This window comes from Euprymna scolopes, chromosome 27 (assembly GCF_053919585.1).
Source record: "Euprymna scolopes isolate OS-2025 chromosome 27, ASM5391958v1, whole genome shotgun sequence".
NCBI classification, from domain to species: domain Eukaryota; kingdom Metazoa; phylum Mollusca; class Cephalopoda; order Sepiida; family Sepiolidae; genus Euprymna; species Euprymna scolopes.
In genome coordinates, this window is record NC_136508.1 from 88,442,727 (window position 1) to 88,462,796 (window position 20,070).

Consider the following 20,070-nt stretch of genomic DNA (forward strand, 5'->3'; position numbering starts at 1 on the left):
ATGAAGAAAGAAATAGAGTGGAGAAAGAGAGAGAGAGAGGGGGAGAGGAACTAAGAAGACGAAGAAAATAAAGTGACAGGCAGCGAAAATAGGTCAGAACGCGAAAGTAAGTCTAGACATATGCAGGAAAGAAAAAGAAAACAAATAAAAAATCACACTTGTCAAGTAGAAATTCCCGCTTAAATAAATTTAAATCAAGTCAAATCAAAATAATCTTATCTAATATATACAGTACAATTCTTGCTAATTTTATGTGTATTGATAATATCCTTTATATGGCAATATTCAACTGAAAATTTAGAACTATAATAATCTGTGGAAGTAATTTGCAAAACTAAATCTAGGCGTATATGAATACGTGTTATAAATATTATAATGCTAATGATAATACTTTACTGAACAAATATCATAATATTGATAATAATACTTAACTGAAAAAAACCTTTATATGTATATAAAATTAAAGTATAATAATAATAATAATAATAATAATAATAATAATAATAATAATAATCAAAGTAACTACTATAATTCTTAAATAAAACTAAGAGAATAGGGTAACGGAACTACCCCTATAAAAGCAGGGTTTCTATCGTACACAAAGATGACACATTATTGAGTGTTATGTGTTCATATTCATATATGTGAATTGGGAAAGTACCTTCCAATGGGGAATGCTTACTCTATTTGTGGGTAATAAAAAGAGAGAAGATTTATAAACTCCTTAATTAAGAGATGCTAAAAACTAGCTTGAAATAGTATTCGAACAAAACCCTAGAAGTGTAAATTATTTGCTGGAATTTAAAATATAGTATGTAAATGCGTGTATGGTGAGTTTCTATATAATATAAAAATAAGAATGCATTAATATATTAGTTAAATGAAATGCTCTAAAGCTATCAAAAAAAATTTTTTTTTTATGCTTAAACAACTTTTAATTGTGATTTTCCATGTCTCACTGATTTTAGCAAATAAGTGTAAACCATTATAACTATTAGCTAATATTTTCTCTGAAAAGATGGCAGACATCGAAATTCTATAGGATAAGGAGTTATAATATTTAAAATGTATTCTTTGTCTTACATAGAATAATACAAATCTTTTGATGTTAAATTTAAACATTTCACGTCATAACTTTTATAAATTTATTGAATGACTGAAATTTGATTTATTTGCTCTATCGAGCAATTTTATATAGGTGGGATAGTCCTTATAGAATATTACTGCCAATAATATTTTGTAAAACTTATAATCATAGGTTTCCATATCAGTTGATTGTTAGATAATTTTATATATATATATATATATATATATATATATATATATATATATATATATATATATATATATAGGCACATGCCCTTTTAAATCTAACATGCATACACCTTTAAATAACGCTCCGGTTAACTGCCCCTATAACTCTCGTTTGCCCAGCAGGTGGCGTTCTTTATTTCTTGTTCCGTTTCTCTCTCTCTTTCCTCTTTCTTTTTCCCTCGCTTTCCTTCGACCTATCAACACATTCCTTATTGTCCATGTAAGGAAGGGACACACCTTTAAACACGCCTTGACAGAATCGTTTTCCTTCTCCAAGGTATAATCGGATACTTGTGTATAACATAACAGACTCACACAATGGACTTTCCACGTATACTGCGACGAACTGTCGTATACATTAACGCACACATATACGCAACGAACATTTATCTACATGCATGCTAATTCACACACACACACACACACACACACACACACACACACACACACACACACACACACACACACACACACACACACACACTCTGTAATGTTCGTAACCTTTCTGTGTGAATAAATAATCCTGTACATATATAAGTATATGATTCTGCTTTGGTGTGCTTCATTTTAATGTCTTAAATGTACTCGTAACACGTGCTATTTATTGTGATTGTATTCATTATGCTGTATGATCTACTTAAATAAAAAGTTTGTTTTAGACTCACACATATGCAGTACATGATAATGATGATGATGATGTTGACAAATTCACACATAATTTTCCAAATAACTCAACATATGAATCGACGAAAAACAACAGTCCAATTGATATGAAATTACAGGCGCTTGGATTTTGTTAAAATAAAAAGTTTGTTTTAGACTCACACATATGCAGTACATGATAATGATGATGATGATGCTGACAAATTCACACATAATTTTCCAAATAAATCAACGTATGAATCGACGAAAAACATATATACATACATACATACATATCTGTAATATCTGTAATATTTCCTTTTTCCAAAATAAGTATATAAAAATGTTGAAATTAACTAGACCGAGGAAAAAATAAATTTGTTTGTATTAAGTATTTTAAAATTCTGAAAATACTTGGTTTTAAAGAAAGTTTAAAGTCTAAATACTGTTTAAAGTGTTTTGTTTTCATTATCTGTAAGTTTTATTTGTTTGAGAATTCCTCCTAGACCAAGGCAAATATAAATGTTTCCCGGAAATGTATATAAAAATGTTTAAAGTATTTGGTTGTTCTTTGTACGAGAATGCCTCATAGACTTAGATAATGCTCACTGTTCAATTATAAGTTAAAATGATGAAATTATTCGGTATCATGTTTACATTATCGAAGCATTAAAAGAACATCTCTATGGCATAGTCATATAAAGGCGCAGACATATAAGTCTAGTAAAGTTAAACTAACGGTAATGTGTCAATAGTTATAAGCGTTCCTATGAATATATAGGATAAATACATATGCTGTCATCTATAGTAGTGGAAGTATTTTTTGTCTGTGATTCTCTAGAATCGGCCATTAAAAATGCCGTATATGATCTTGAATAAATCAACTTACTATCTTTCGAAGCTTATAACTACTTGAAAAATATAATTCGAACCCTATTTTTTTTTCAATTAAAGTGGCAAAGACCAAATTTAAAAAAAAATAACAAATTTAAAAGTAAATTATGCAATATTTGTTTTTTTTTTTAATCGGTTTTCTTTTAAAAAGATTTAAAGAAAATCAACGAAATTTTACTTATATAAAAATATATATAAATTCCAAAAAATCACTAACTAATTTTATTTAATGTGTACTTCACTAACTAATTCTATTTAATGTGTACTTCCATTGTTCATTGTTAAGAATTTATCCATATTTATACTTATATTCCATGTCCTTTTTAAATAAAATACTTTTTTAAACAAAGATAAAAAAAAAACAAAAAAAAACGCGAACTCAGATTTATTGACTGTTCAAATAAAGGGAGAGAAATCTTTGATTTTTTTTTTCGCGATTATCTTACGGTGACTTATTAACGCCAGAAGCCAGAATTAATATGTCTTTTTATTGTGTGCTATTAACCAAAATTAGTATTTTTGGGTCTCTGTAGTTAAAAAAAGCACACATTCACTTATAAGTTTTTTCCGTTAAACAAAAAATCTAGTCGACTGATTTTTTTTAATTCTCTTAATGAAATACACGAGATTTGGATTATTATATCTTATTTCTACTTTATCGAGTGATTTTTTTTAATATCTAAAAAAAGAAAACATTCAATGAAATAGAAAAATTGCCGTCAGCGTCAGGTATTTACTTGACGATATAAGCATAACATTAAAAAAAATCAACGTTGTTTGAAAAAAAAAAGGTTTTACACTTTGGACTTTACATGTAAATTTCCAACAAACACTTCTTTTTTTTTGTTTTAAATTAGAATATTTTATTTATTGATCTTTTATCTTCAATTTGTGATATATGAAACTTTGGTACGTAAATTAATTATTTAAATTTTAATAGACATTTCAAAATGTGGGGTAAATTTTAAAAAAATCGTTTGTCTAAAATATTATATTCAGTTTATTTGAAAGAGCATAAAATTTCACATTGATCCTGAAAATATCGTAAACATTGAACCAATAGAAAAATTTTGATAGATTTTTTAAGTTTAAAAATTGAAAAGAATTTCACTCGTAAAATTCAATTGATTTCATACGTAAAAAAATGGCTGGTTGAACGCGCACCGCACCGGCACTTTGTAAACATTGTTTGTTTGTTTTTTTTAAATAATATTTCTATCATTTTTTAAACAACTTTAATAGTTTATTTTGGAAATATATTCTATACAGAAAATAAACAACACACTTTAAAATCTCTTACGAGTTTTTTATATTTTATTCGCAGTTTTCTGTTAAGGGTGTCAAAAATCCCCCCCCCCAATTCTGATACCCCTAGTGATTCTCCACCCATGTATGTAAATGTAGAAAATACTAATCAAGTATATTATGATTTGCTGCAAATTAGGAAGGTGAAGACATTGCGAAAAACACCTCTATATTATTTAAGTTAAATCAAGCAGTTCTTCTAAAGCATTCATCTTTCATTGCTATATGACCAAAAAGTTCTTTAAAAAAAGAAGTCGCATTTGTTTTTGTTTTGTTTTCTTGCGACAAATAAAGAAGACCATCTTCTTTTGCAACATTACAGAAGACATACATTATAAAATGTTTTAAAAGCAACTTACGTGTTTATATGGTCTTATTCGCAATGTAAAAAAATAAAACAACAATTTTTATTTATTATCGCGATATGAGATGAAGCGAATAAAGATAAACGCCTTTTTGGAAAAACAAAAGAAAGAAAAAAATGAATGAACTGGCTCGCGGTTTGTTAAAATTGAAAATGTTTATGTATGTCGTGAAAATGTTTATGTATGCCGTGAAAAAAAGAAGGCAAGTGTGGCAATGTTTATGTTTCTGTAATCATTGAAAATGAATATTTGTGTAGCGACAGCGTCTCGTTAAAAGAAAATGTAATTGCTAAGTGTGATTAGCGAAAAAGATCTGTTTGTTGGAAACGAGTAGTCATTGAAGCCATATTGCAATTCGACATTCGAGACTCCGATCAGCCAATCAAATTGCATAAAGACAAAAATTCGGGAGCGGCCAATGAATGACTGCATGTCGATAGAGTATTAGCCAGCTATAGATTAAACAGAACGAGAAAATATAATACTTTCGGTGACGTTGACAAGTTGGACCCTATAAAATATTTGCTGGCGGTGTTAACTACGGAAGGAAGAGGCATAACAAAGAGCAGGGAAGTATTATGCTACCATCTCTAGCTATGATTTATTTCAAAGAGTATTTTTAATCTGACTTGTTAGGAATTTAGCATATTGAATGAAGTCGGTAGGTAATAGCTGGAAAACGCGCAAAAAGATATACGCAGATAACGTGGCGATTTTGGATTAATATATGGCCCCAGTGTTACTTTTCCTATGGTGTCTTTCTGGACGGAAATAATCGCTTCCACAATATATATATATATATATATATATATATATATATATATATATATATATATATATATATATATATATATATATATATATATATATATATGTTATATTACGAATAAGCGTATGGTGGCGAGAAGGAACCAGACAAACAATATGTATTTAAATTTTAAATGATTGATTTCTCAGTCGTTTATTTATAAAATTAAACTTAATGAGAAAGTAAAATAAACAAAATGTTCAAAGTTCGTAAGCATGTGATGAAAGTTCGGGAAAGAAGAGTTTCATCGTAAGGTTAATGTTTGTGCTTCGTAGGAGAGAAAAGTCGAGCGTTAATATGAAATTGTGATGGAAAGTGAAAATGTTCTTGCTGTTGGTGTTTCCACGTGGAGAAATTGATGGATGATGTGCGTGAAAGTGGATTTAACGTCGGGGGGGGGGGGGGGGAATCCGACGGAGCCGATGATTATCCCATGCTGTAGATCTGCTGTGACTTTGGGCGACCGACTTTTTGTCGCAACGGCTACTGTTTTTATAATGGTGTTGCGGACGTAGGTGAAGACAAAGGGCAAATTGATAATTAGCTTATATTTTGCTATTTTTTTTGTGTTTGTTTATTTATTTTTTTGTGTTTGTTTAATGTGTCTTAATGCGCTGTAGGGAATCGTCTGTTTGGTGTATGTATGCATGTGTTATATCGATTTAAAGCTGAAAAAGTTGTGAATGTAACCTAGTTGGTGTTGAATTGTTGCAATGTTTTGTGTAATATTTACTTGGTATCTAAGTTGCGTTTGCTGTGATGCTTGTGTTTTAATTTTGGTTTTCTCTTTTGTTGTGCAGCCTTATCTAGCGGTTTTCTTGGTTGAAGTGATGTGCGAGCTATTCTATTGATGTGTGTATGTGAGAGAATGGGCTTTGAAATTGATGTGTGTATTTATGGAGTTCATTTGTATTGCATCGATGAACGGATTTTTCTTATCGTCGCCATTGTTGTTGCCGTCGCAGCTGCTGCTGCTTTTCTGGTTTATTCATGTGAATATTGAGGGATATGCGAATAACACACACACACACACACACACACACACACACACGCACACGCACACGCACACACACACACACACACACATATATATATAACGTTTAAGCATATCAGCGATTTCTATATATGTAAGAAATTAGGTTTATTGGGCAACTAATCGCCAGTGTCAGTAACACATAATAAGATGGTATCAAATATCATCGTCTAATGTGTTCGATAATAAATATTAGGAAGGCGATAACATTGTGAAAAGCACCTACTGCATATTTAAATAGTCTAACATATAATGGATAATCGATTTATTATTGCATAATATCATATAAATATATTATGCACTTACAAATGGACATACAACATATGGAATAAACTAATACATAGATATGCTCACATATCTCAATAATCCCATATTATTTCAAAAATTCTCTCTAATTAAAATCTCTAATAAAAATGAAAATAGAAAAGGTAAAATTGTTAATTTTCTGTTAAATACATTAGAATTTTTCTCTTAGATATTGCCTTTCTAGTAGTTCTGTCTAGCATCTACGTTCAATCAGTATTTTATCACATATTTTATAACAATTAGAAAATGACCTACTTGGGATTAACGGATTAACATAGATACACAGAACATTCACAGCATCAATAATTTAATTTTGTAAACCAATCTCACCGGCTAAGTTGGCCAGTTATTTCACAGAAACTTTAACTCAACATCTGCCATTACAAGCTGATCACGAGGAGCCTTATAACCAACCTAATGCGCCTTTGCAAATTACAGAAAGCAATTTTGAAATTAATTTTTAATTACTTTTCTTTTAATTTTTTTCTTACAGGGTTGTTACAATGAACTTTGGAATTACATCAGCCGAGCGGAACTATCGTTGGCCTGTGTTATGATGGTAGCTACAATTATTCAGGTACGTAAAGAAAAGTCTATGCATTTCTAAAGCCAATATATTCACATGTGTTGGTTGGCATGATGAGGCAGTAACATTTTAAGGTGATTTACTGTTGAATTCAACTATTTTGTTCACATGTTTACACTTTAAATTCTTAACATTTTCAAATATTTATTCATGTTTGAAAAATCTTTTGTATCTTGGCTGAAGAAGACATCGATTCCATCGAAACGTCGCATAAACTGAATAAAACTGATTTCACACAAGAAGATTTTTTTACTCATTGTTTAGATCAAACACACATTATTTTTTTTATTGAATCGACTGTTTGGAGTTTTCCTATTTGCCTCTCCTGCCAAACAGGTAAGAATGCTTCCCTTCAATAGAATATATATATATATATATATATATATATATATATATATATATATATATATATATATATATATATACAGCTGACGCCAGTATTATTTAAATAATTATATATTTTATTAATTATGTTATATATGAAGTATATTAATGCGATTGTTTAGAAGTAGTTACTAAATTTGAAACAAATGATTTATTCCTCGTTTCTATTCTTAAAAGTATTTTGTGATTTTTTTTTTACATTTTGGTCGATAGCAATGCTTGAGTTAATACATATTGTCAACTGGTGGCTTAGAGAAAAATAATTTAAAATATAGTCATGTTTTAAAGTATTTTATTTATTTTGGAAATCGATTTTTTAATCCTTAAAAATCGATTTCAATGTCCGTATATTTTATTTTTGTTTTAATAAATATTTAATAATAAATAAAAAATATTTCAATTCGATATGATTCAATATTAAATTATTGTTTTAGTAAAACTTATTTTTAACAAAGTTGCATATTTTTACAGGTTTTAAAATGTGCGTTATATGTGAAATAACCACGTAAAATGATAGGAGGACGAACATCGAACAACTTTATTCAACGACTTACGAGTGATATTATAATAATTGAACCTCTGGGTATGCAATGATGATAAATCTCACCTTAGCAGCTGTGTGTCTTTCGTTCTCAAGGTGTCATGACTGAAGGCATCCTCCTACAACCAAGGGCGATAACTCTCTTGCCAGTTGAACTGAAGTAACTCTAATTTTTTCTTAGGTTGATCCTAATACATATATATGAGAAACACATGCGAACATATGTCTTTTCTGATAGTTTTATCACAGAGAAATTATATTTTTCTTAAAAAATGGTTCAACCTAAAATTATCCCTCCTCCACTTATTATGGAAATTATTAAACAATATTACTTTCATCAATTATAATATTCTCTTTTCTTGTTCATTCAAGATTTAATACAGACAGCGTTCGTAAATGAAACACTATTATTATACTGGATACTAATATGGTTCTTATGAATACAGTGAGTGAATGCCACGTTCCGCAATAATTCATTCCTTCTGCATTGCGAATATTACTAATCTAAAAAGAACATTCTAATGTAAACTAGTTGATGTTTATAGGGAAAAAGGATGCTGAGTATGTATTAAGTATTTAATTATTTACATCTTCCTAGATCGATAATTCTGGGCATTATCAAATCAAGAAGCAGAATGAAATTCTATTTGTCGTCTGGAAGAAAACAGTAAATTTCTGAGAAATAGAAAGGAACATTATAAAACATATTTCGAATGACATGAATTATTTGGTTTCATCAAGGATTTTTAATTTAAAATAAAATTAGTACATAAGAGCGAATATTTGAACAGTTTTTTTTTTGATGAAATGTAACAAAGCTAGCATCATTTGGTCACATAAACTGCCGATATGAAATCGAATGAAGTTCATAAACTTACAATAAAATAAGGCGGCGGGAGCATTATGTTTTGACTGAGTTCTGCTGTGTCTGAACCAGGACAACTAGTAAGACTAAAGCAGAGGTTCCCAACCTGGTATGCTCGCACTCCCAGGAGGTGCGAAACAATATGCTAAGGGGTGTGTGAAAAGTGTAGAAGAAGAAAAAATAGGGTATTCGCTATATACTACTCTTTTGTGTTCTTTTCTTTTTGTAATTAACCAATTTCTTGCTTTCAATTTATGGTTAAGTATTGATATAAAGTATTGTTATAAAGTATTGTTATTAAGTATTGTTATAAAGTATTGTCATGAAGTATTGATATAAAGTATTGTTAAAAGTATTGTTATAAAGTATTGATATAAAGTATTGTTATAAAATATTGATATAAAGTATTGTTATAAAATATTGATATAAAGTATTGTTATAAAGTATTGATATAAAGTATTGTTATAAAATATTGTTATAAAATACTGATATAAAGTATTGTTAAAAAGTATTGGTATAAAGTATTGTTAAAAAGTATTGGTATAAAGTATTGTTATAAAATATTGTTATAAAATATTGATATAAAGTATTGTTAAAAAGTATTGGTATAAAGTATTGTTAAAAAGTATTGGTATAAAGTATTGTTAAAAAGTATTGATATAAAGTATTGTTAAAAAGTATTGATATAAAGTATTGTTAAAAAGTATTGGTATAAAGTATTGTTATAAAATATTGTTATAAAATACTGATATAAAGTATTGTTAAAAAGTATTGGTATAAAGTATTGTTATAAAATATTGATATAAAGTATTGATATAAAATATTGTTATAAAATATTGTTATAAAGGATTGATATAAAGTCTTGTTATCAAATATTGTTATAAAGTATTATAAAGTATTGGTATAAAGTATTATTATAAACAATTATTATAAAGTATTGATATAAATTATTGATATAAAGTGTTGTTATAAAGTATTGTTATAAAATATTGTTATAAAGTATTGTTATAAAGTATTGATATAAAATATTGTTATAAAATATTGTTATAAATTATTGTTATAAAGTATTGTTATAAGGTGACCATTTAATACATGGTCGAATATATTTGATTCAACCGCGAGGTCAGAAATTTTAGGGGCTCGAGGTTTGAGTGAAATTCCTTGAGGTGTGCGGACTAAAAAAATGGTTCGAAACCACCGGACCAGAGAATTCCATGGGCGCATATCAGTTTTTATGTATTCTTAATTTACTATAAAACAAAGTGCAGAAAACTCTCTTTTGGGCGCGACTGGGCAATCCAATATGACATGAATTAATACGAAATTCTTAGATGATATCAATATTAAGATATTGACATATCTCACACAAGTTCCATCAACAAATCATGGACCTATTTAAAGAAAAAGAAAGAGACAGAATTCTTCGAATTTAGAGGAAGTAGAAGAAAGAATGTCATAACATGAGTGTAATAATCTTGTAAGGAAGACTAAAATAAAACGATCGATAATAAAATTAAAAGAATCCATAATTGTGGCCATGTTGTGGTGAGTATACGTGCAATTTCTTCCAAATCTTTCATATCATCATTTGTGAAGCACATCTTCTATGAATAGTTTCAGCCATTGCAGTTTTAATCGTCGTTCTAACACTTATTGTTTCTGCCATCGAATTAAGAAGTGACATTTATAAATAAATACACTATGTTATTATGGTTAATAAAATCAGTTTCTGTTTCATTCTCTTTTTCAGATGTTGTTAATTTTCGCATCGGTTTATCTTATAGCAAGAATCGACCCGGAATTGAAAGACGACGACGACGACGACGAGTGAGTTCATTTTTCAATTGATTCATTGATTCTTTGAAGCAATAATCGACCCATCTTAGTAAAATCACCATGCATATTATTATTATTATCATCAATATGTAGTTACTAGGAGTTTTCACGCAGGCCGTCATCAAAGTATCGACTTGTTCCTTGGAGTATGAATAACAACAACATCTTTCGAAGACCTTTGCAAATGAATTTGCATTACTGCAACAGAAACTTACCATTGATTTCTCGATGGCAACGACCACTGGAACTTGGGTGGAACTAAGCTTCTCCAAGGTCTCAGTCCTCTTCATACTCACCCACTTGTGGTCTGGTTAGTTGTTTCTATCCTCGGTTTTTCCATCTTCCTTGATCCTTCACGACTATTTGATGTGGTGCCGGTTGATGCCGACAATTTTTTTTTTTTTAGAGTAGTGAGAGGTAACTTACAATTATACAGTTTCAGTTTTCTTGATTTTATGTTGTGTTTCTTTATGTTTTGTCGTTTTACTTCTGTTGTAGTTTTTGTATGTCCAGTTAGCGTTTGTAACTTATGCTTGTTTATCGCTGCATTCCAAGGGTTTCGTTAATAACTCAGCTATTTTCATTATTGTTATTCGTTGTATCTTCTCAGCCATTCCCTTGATTCCAATCTCTCCCATTTTTTAAAAAAAGTGTTTCGGGATTGTTCCTAGTGCTCCTATTATTATTGGTTTTATCTTGACTTTCTTTCATCTTCCATATATCTTTCAGCTCTCTGTTCGCGTATTTGCTCCATTTCTGTTTACTTGATATTAATCCTGTGGTCTTGTAGAACGGCGAAATCTATAATCTGGCAGGAATTTTCCTTCTTGTTAACTATCATGACATCTGGTCTTCTTGGTTGAATGTGTTTATCTGTTTGTACGTCTATGTCTCAGAATTTTGTGAATTTTTTTTCAAAATCTCCTGCTAGTTTATGTTTGTATCATTTGTCTGGATGTTCAAGATGCAGCTGTTTGCATAGTGTACTGCCTTCCCCGCTTAATCGTATCTATTATTGTATTATTTTTGAGCTAGTTTACTGCATTCGCTTATTATGTGGTTTATCTTTTTCTCTCTTCGTCCACAGAGTCTGCATTTTCTTGTGTTTTGTTGATCCTTACTTTAATGTAGTTGGTATCAATCGTGTTATATTTGTGGCTATTATAAGGGATTGAGTTTCTCTGTTTAGGTGTCATTTTCCTAGCCATGTCTAAGTATTTTTCGTTAGTCTCATCTTTTGTCATCCTTATCCGTGTAGCCGTGTATATTCCCATTTTCTTTTTTCGTTTCATCCCTCGATTCTTTATTTTCTGTCTTATTCATTTTTATTTTCTTATTCATTTTTTTCAGTGTTTATTGCTAATTATCCTTTCTGTGTTATATATTATGTATTATTTTTATTCCTTATCAAAGTGTCTGATTCTAAAATTCTCAAATATTTGTATGTATAATGTTCACCTAGAGCCTGCATCTTCGCTTGGTTGGGTACTTCCATACTCTCCGTTGCCTCAGTTTTCCACTTATTATAAGTAGCAGTGCACACTTTTCCACACTGAACTCCATTTGGCTATCCTTACTGAAGATTCTAGTTGTGTTTATTAGCGTCTTTAGTTCCATTTTAGTTATTGCAAAAACTTTCCGGCCAGTCTTTTATCTATATTCCTGAACTTGTATCTGACTTGGCACTTCCTTAGTATATTGCTAAAGAGCATCATGGCTATGATAAACAGTAGTGGTGATAGAGAATCACCTTAGAAGATGTCTCTTTGTATCTATATCTCAGTAATGTAGCTGCCACTTCACGTTTCCATGTTATCATGACATTTTCTATAAAGTTCATTATGTTAGCTGGTATTTTGTACATTCTCAGGTATTTTGTACATTCTCAAGTATTTTGTGCATTCTCAGGTATTTTGTACATTCTCAGGTATTTTGTACATTCTCAAGTATTTTGTACATTCTCATATATTTTGTACATTCTCAGGTATTCTATCATCCACGTCATACACTTTCTTGTATGGCTATATTCTTTATTTTTTCTATTTCTTACCTTATTCAGGGTCCTTTTGTATAGTAGGTCATCTGTTCCTCTTTTTCCTTTTCGGCACCTTTTCTGTTTCTCAGGAAGTGATCCTCGACTATGAAAGTAATGGTAAATTTTTTCTCTTCGTTGTGCTATTAAGATATTCCACTTGGTAGCTAAGCATGCCATAGGCTTGCAGTTGTTTGACGTGGTTTTCTTTTCCGTGTCTTCTTATATCAGTGTTGTTCTACTTTTGGTTATCCATCATGGCACGTCTGCTTTGTGGATACATCTTTTCAGGTTTTGAATTAGCCTTTCATGAATGTTTTAATCAGCATGCGTGTATTCCGTCATGATTTGATGCTCTCCAGTTTGCCATTTTTCGTAGGGTTTTATTGAGTATTTCCTTGCTAATTTCATTCTCTCTCTTCTTCGGTTAGTTGTAATTCTTACTTCATATCTTTATGCCATTTGTCGTTTTCATTGTGATCTTTTCACTCTTCCGATATTTTACCCAATAGTTTTGTTTTTGTCGGGTCCGGTCGTTCCGTTTTTCCTCCGTTTACATTTAGGTAGAATTGGCTTTCATTGTTTCCAAATGCCATGTTTCGATTTGTATCTGTATCGTATTAATCTCCCTCCTTTTAATGTTATTTTTGCTTCAGTTCTTCATGTTTCTTGTTTAGCCTCTTTCTGCGAGGCACATTTCCACTTTTTCATCCTCTTCTATTCGCTTCCATCTTTGACTTCTTTTTACGCTTGTCGATCTGGATTTCCAGCCTGAATTCCCATCCAGGTTTTGTCGATCCATTTTCTTTCCCTAGCATTTTTTTTACTTTAAATTTCATACTTGCCGTCTTGGCACCTGCATAAATTAAGTTGCTAAAGTCTGTAATAGTACCTGTTGGGATGGTATAGGAGGAGCTTGTTACCTTCTCTGTTTCTTCTTCTACTTCTTCTTCTTCTTCTTCTTCTTCTTCTTCTTCTTCTTCTTCTTCTTCTTCTTATAATAATCATGATAATGACAATGATAATTTTTCTTCTTCTTCTTCTTCTTCTTCTTCTTCTTCTTCTTATTATTATTATTATTATTTATTATTATTATTATTATTATTATTATTATTATTATTACTATTACATGCTTTTCTGGAAAGTTTTCAGCCTTTCTTAAAAGATAGAAATGAAAGAAATGCAACAAATTTATGAAAATGAGGAACTATATTGGAGCCTCATGTTCTTTGAGTACCGGATTTGGGGCACAGTCTCAAAGTTTATGGTTATAAGGTTTACATATTAGATTTGCATGACATTGTATAACTGTTGATGTAACCCAAGAGAAATTAATTGGACCGTTTCTGGTGACTATGATCAACATGGCCGCCATATTTGAGACGATATTTTTATTTATTTCCACGGCATCAAATTCGTAATGCAGAATACTTTGCATTTGACTGTTTTACACATTTATCTGCGCGGCTTCTAAATTACACATAAAGACAAACGATATAGTATGTACTAACGTAACAACTATAGCGAAAGTTAACGTTAGGAAAAAGGTAAAAGTTATAATTTTGTGATAACTTTGATTTTATTCATTATAGAGACTCGCTAGTTGGCCCATAGTATAGACAATGAAGTTGCACATTTTATATGACTTTAACTTTAAAAAGTAGTCAAATCTGAGATTTGGACGGAATTTCAACTCACGTTTTCAGTATTGCAGTCTCACTTATGTTCTTACACAATCTTTGAGTAATCCGTCGTTTTTACAAAACATTAATTTTATAATCTGTGAATTTTCTGCTTAATCTATATAATTCTAAATAATGGTAAATAAAAGGGTTGTCTTTTTTGTACTAATAAGTTACCACTTATCAAGGCCAAAAGCTATTTGAGTGTTAAAGTTAGAATTTAGATATCTAAAATAATAGCTGTTAAAAATGGTGAAAGTTTGTGGAAATAACTTAGTATCCATTTAGCAAATAATTAAATTTATCAAGGTCTAAGCGATTTTCCTTCAAATCCCTTTGACGTTTCGCATTTTCTTTTTAGATAAGCATTTAAAGCAATTATAACTTTCATCTGTTGTTCTCTTGTTGACACGTGTGGTAACTTGATTGGTTGATAGATTGTCACTTGAATCTGACCATAAATTCTACTGAAATTGTTTTTTTTTATGTTTTTCTACAGGTGAAAATGATTGCTGCACAGAACATCACCGAACACAGTTGATTTAACCGCATGAAAAGGTCCAATTGAACAACAAAAAATGTCCATCTAAAATAAAACAAAAAATAAAAAGCAAAACCAACTTATTCAAAGAAGTGACGAACCGTATTTATATAATTTGTACTATTATATAATCAAATCTTTGACTTTTTAAATCACTATTTGCAATTCCTTTTCATTGTTGATAAGAAAACGTTTATTTTTACTTACGTCTCATCTTTTGGAAATTGTATGCTAAGAAAATGCATAACACTTTGCCGGACTTAAATGACTTTATTCTCCTATCGAATATTATTGTTATTCATTTTCTAAAAAAATGTTCTGATTATTATCAAATATGCATCAGATTTTTATCGTTGAGAACAAATTGCAAAAAGTACTTACAAATATGCTTACATATGAGTTTATTGACTCAATTCAGGACTCAATTTTACGTTTAGCTGAGATAAAGAGCTCTATAAACATCTTTTCAACTAAAAAGATCATTTTACGTTAAACAAACTTTTTATTTGTAATCTGAAAATGTTGTGTTTAATCGATAATAATTCGAAGATTCATTTTTCTTTTAAAAAGCCAGAGATAGGGGAGGCCACTGTTATTTAATTCCGTCAAACAATCTTTAATATTTGTCGACATTGCCATTGTGATTTCGGAATGATTTCGAGAAATATGACTTTTCTGTACGATTGTTCATCAGTTTATTTTGATATTCAAAAGTCGTTAGTAAGCAAAACTGTTTCAAGCATTTCCATCGATGTTTACATAAATTGAGAATTTCATAAAACTGCATTACAAAGGTAAATCACCTTTTCTCAACATAAAAAGATAAAATTTCACTCCAATACGAATAAAAACAGATAATTAATTTTTTATAGGATTTCAAAGTTTTATATTTACATATAATTATCAAGAAGCTAGATTTATTAACCAGCACTTTCGTTTTGCTAATGTTGTCTTATCTCCTTGTCCGTTCTCATCTTTAATTTATCTTACGCATATTTTTTTAGTTCCTTATTTTTTTAACATGAACCATAATATTAATTATCAACATCCTTTAACCCTATATCGAAGTGGAGCACCCTTGAGATGTATCTAGTGTGTATGAGAGAGAAGTTTGTGTGCATGACTGAGTGAGTGAGTGAGAGAGAGAGAGAGAGAGAGAGAGAAAGAGAGAGGGCGCGATAAAAAAGTCCTTCAGCTGTCATGTAATGTTACAACACGAGAAAAAAATCTCCATATACAACGCTAATATAGCAATACCGTTTTTGAATATGCTGCCGGGTTAGATTAATGGCGTTTTTGTTGTCGTTGTTGGCGTTTGAAAATTCTTTTTCTTCTTCTTCTTTTTCTTCTTCTTCTTCTTCTTCTTCTTCTTCTTCTTCTTATTATTATTATTATTATTATTATTATTATTATTATTACTATTACACCACCACCACCACCAACAACAACAACAACAACAACAACAACAACAATTTGCTCAGTAATAAAAGATTTAAATAGATGGTTTTCTTACGTGTACAACTTCAAATCCAGCATCAAAAGAGAATTATTCAAAGATGAACAGGAAACGAAAATTATTCTTCAATTAATTAGATCAGTCAAACAAACAATTATTATTTCCAAAACTCCAAGCTTCACAGTTACCTTTATTATTTTGATCCGAGCCATGTTTTTATTTGAAGTGACTTCTTACGTTTCTGCGATTAGATAAGTACTTAATGACCCTAAGAAAACGGTGCTTTAACAGTGCACTATGAATACAGCATTACCATCGCTTTTTGTGTTACATTAAAAATAATGCTTTCGTTTGTTTTTTTTTTAAATGAAAAACATAAACCCAAAACAAAAACAAAGTGAATACAAAATATTTGTATCTTTATGTGAATTTATTTCTCATTATCTTGACATTGTCATTTTGTAAAATTTCAAATAATAAAAATAGTTCATTTGAAAGTGTTGTTTGATATATTCAGATTGCTTTGTCCTGTAATGCCGAAATGGAAGATATTTTTAGATATTTAGTCGGCCTCTGACTAGGCATCTGACTGTGCTAGCTTGTACAGTATAAGGATGTCACAAAATTCAAATAAAATACCAACATCTCGACGATAAAAAATCAACTCTATTTAAGAGGAATATATGCTGGTAAGAGTAGTTTGCACGAGTTTAATCCGTCTCGCATTGTTATTTTCTACTGTGTTTTTAACGTCTTTTCTTAATGATATCTTTTTCAGGAACTGATGAAATTTTAGTGTCAACGAGGTCGATCGAAAAGGAAAGACTGCAACTGCTATAGTCGATCTGTCTTTGTTTCAAATTCTATAGGATTCGAAATTATTGTAGAGATGGCATAAATTTGGCATAAATATGAGATATGGCGTGTTTCATAGGAAAGTAAACATATTAATGCCGTAATATATACATGGAATATATTTAAAAAAAAATAGAGTAAAAAGCCAAAACAAAAAATTTACATTTGAGTTTTAGCCGGGGAAAATCGGTGCAAAAGTGTGAAAATTAAAAAAGTGAAATTTGCCAGGTGAAGGTCGAACGACGACATTGCGAATATGCATACGTGACGTAATAGCTATTTGCTCATGTTTTAATTTTTAGCCTTGCAGCAAGCATGTCTTCATAGTACAGCCATTAATGTCAAAGGGAAAAGTAAATCGTAAGCTAAACGTTTTAGTTTCGATTCTCGGTGGTGGCGTACCAATAATCATTTTTTTTCAAACTTTTTAAATCATTACTATATATTGGGTCCAATATAATATAATAATAAATATGTATTAATCAAAATATCATATTTAAGTGTATTTACGTCCGGGTAATGGCGGGCGGTCAGCTAGTATATATATAAATCAATAAAGAAAGAAAATGACGATATAAAACTATGTAGTAATATATATATAGAGATTTATTCATTTATTCAATAAGTGTAAATATCAATTGGAGTGTAGGGTGAGTAAGAACTCTTTATACCATGGTATTTTGGAGCCTAATGCTTCTCATCAGTTGAGTAGAGAAGATGCCAAGTAACATAATAAGGATGCAACGTCTAGCGATTCTTACATTAGGAGCGAAATTAAATATTCTATTTGCCTCTTACTTAACTATCGCTAGACGTCGCATCTTTATTTTGTTACGTAGCATCTTGTCTCCTCTTCTGATGAGAAGCATTAGGTTTCGAAATACCATGTCAAAACATCGTTAATTCATTACGTGCACAGCAACAGCCGTATAGCGTAATGGTTAGAAGCTTTGACTGTCGTTTGGGCGGTCGGGTTTCGATCATGGCTTCAGGTCTAGTCGCACTGATGAGCTGTGATACAGCGAAACAGTACTGCATGTGGATGACTATATATATATATATATATATATATATATATATATATATATATATATATATATATATATATATATATATAGTCGGGGGTGCGTTGAAAAAATCAATAAAATACTTGATTGCGAACGTGAGAGCTAAAATACAAATTATTTACATAAACTCTCTCTCAATATATATATATATACTATATATATATTAGCTGTACCCTGCACGCATATATATATATATATATATATATACTATATATATATACTAGCTGTACCCTGCACGCATATATATATATATATATATATATATATATATATATATATATATATATATATATATATATATACTAGCTGTACCCTGCACGCATTGCTGTGGCTCAAATTAGCGCAATGGTGTGGCTCAAATTAGCGCAAGTTCCAAAATGAGAAAAAGCATGTTTCTTATAGATTATAATTTTCCATTTCGTATGGGTACACAGTTTTTGTTGTTCCATTTTCTTAGCTGATATAGAGATTTTCTGGTTTGGTGACTCTTGAATACGTAACATAAATTGTCCATGTGAAAAAAACAGTCAGTGTGTAACTGTAAGCCTCACACTTGTAAATATTGTTCCCCGTGCTTTGTTGATGGTTATTGCAAACGGCAATAAAACTGGAAAGTGCAATTTCCGAAAGTATAATGATATATCCAGTGGAATCATAGGAATGCATGGAATGAAGATATATTCATATGTAAAAGGTCCTGTTAAGATTGTTGTTTCTATGATATTGTTTGTTAATTTTTTTTTACTGCAAGCCCATGTGCCATTGCAAATCTTGGATTGGTTTATATTTCACGCCAAATTTCAGTTGCAATACCTGCGGTGGCATCCCTGACAAATATAGCTGTTGGATAATAAACCATTTTATCTGCTTTCACAGCAGTGTCGATGGATTTGTATTTGACTACCTCACTTGGAATTTACATTGAATAATAGCGTTAAATTCATGGACATCTTTGTATTGACCTGCAAGAATAGCTCGTTCACTCAGTCAAGTGGAATTCTTATAATATGAATATCTGCAAAAACCTTTTAAACTAACTCTTCTTTTGATGTAATAAAATTACAGAAGTTAAAAGGCAAATAATTTTGCCCTTAACTCTGATCAGCTGGCACTTTTCCATACCCAATTTCCCACAAGTGATGCAAAAAATTTTGTGCGGATCGAACAGTCTGCAACTGGACATGTATATATTGAGTTAAGTTTAATGTCTTCACATGGAATAAAAAAAAGTAGAGTATTTGAGGCAAGCATTTATTTCATCTACTGGTGTTGATTGAAGAATAACAGGTAACATTTGTCTGAAATCTCCTGCAAGCACTATTACTGCATTCCCAAATGGTCTGACATTGCCACGCAAATCTTGCAAGGATCGATCAAGAGCCTCAAGTGATTTTTTGCGTACCATTGGGCATTCATCTTAAACAATAAGTTTGCAATTCTGCAATATTTTTCCCCATATTGGATGTTTTGGAGATGTTGAACTGAAATTTTTGTAAAAATGAATGTTTCAAAGTAGAATAAATAATTCTACTATTTGGCAGCAAGGTTGCAGGTATTC

At 30.4% G+C, this 20,070-nt stretch overlaps 1 protein-coding gene across 1 annotated transcript in view; it reads left to right on the forward strand.

The window, feature by feature from the left end:
* Positions 1–16,001, forward strand: part of LOC145248732 (tetraspanin-1-like) — an 86,862-nt gene extending 70,861 nt beyond the window's left edge. Inside the window, exons 7-9 of the mRNA XM_080110380.1 lie at positions 7,161–7,244; positions 10,794–10,870; positions 15,093–16,001. Of these exons, the coding sequence (XP_079966506.1) occupies positions 7,161–7,244; positions 10,794–10,870; positions 15,093–15,096 (165 nt within the window). The 3' untranslated portion in view covers positions 15,097–16,001. The remainder of the gene's footprint in view (positions 1–7,160; positions 7,245–10,793; positions 10,871–15,092) is intronic.
* The last annotated feature ends 4,069 nt before the right edge of the window (positions 16,002–20,070 follow it).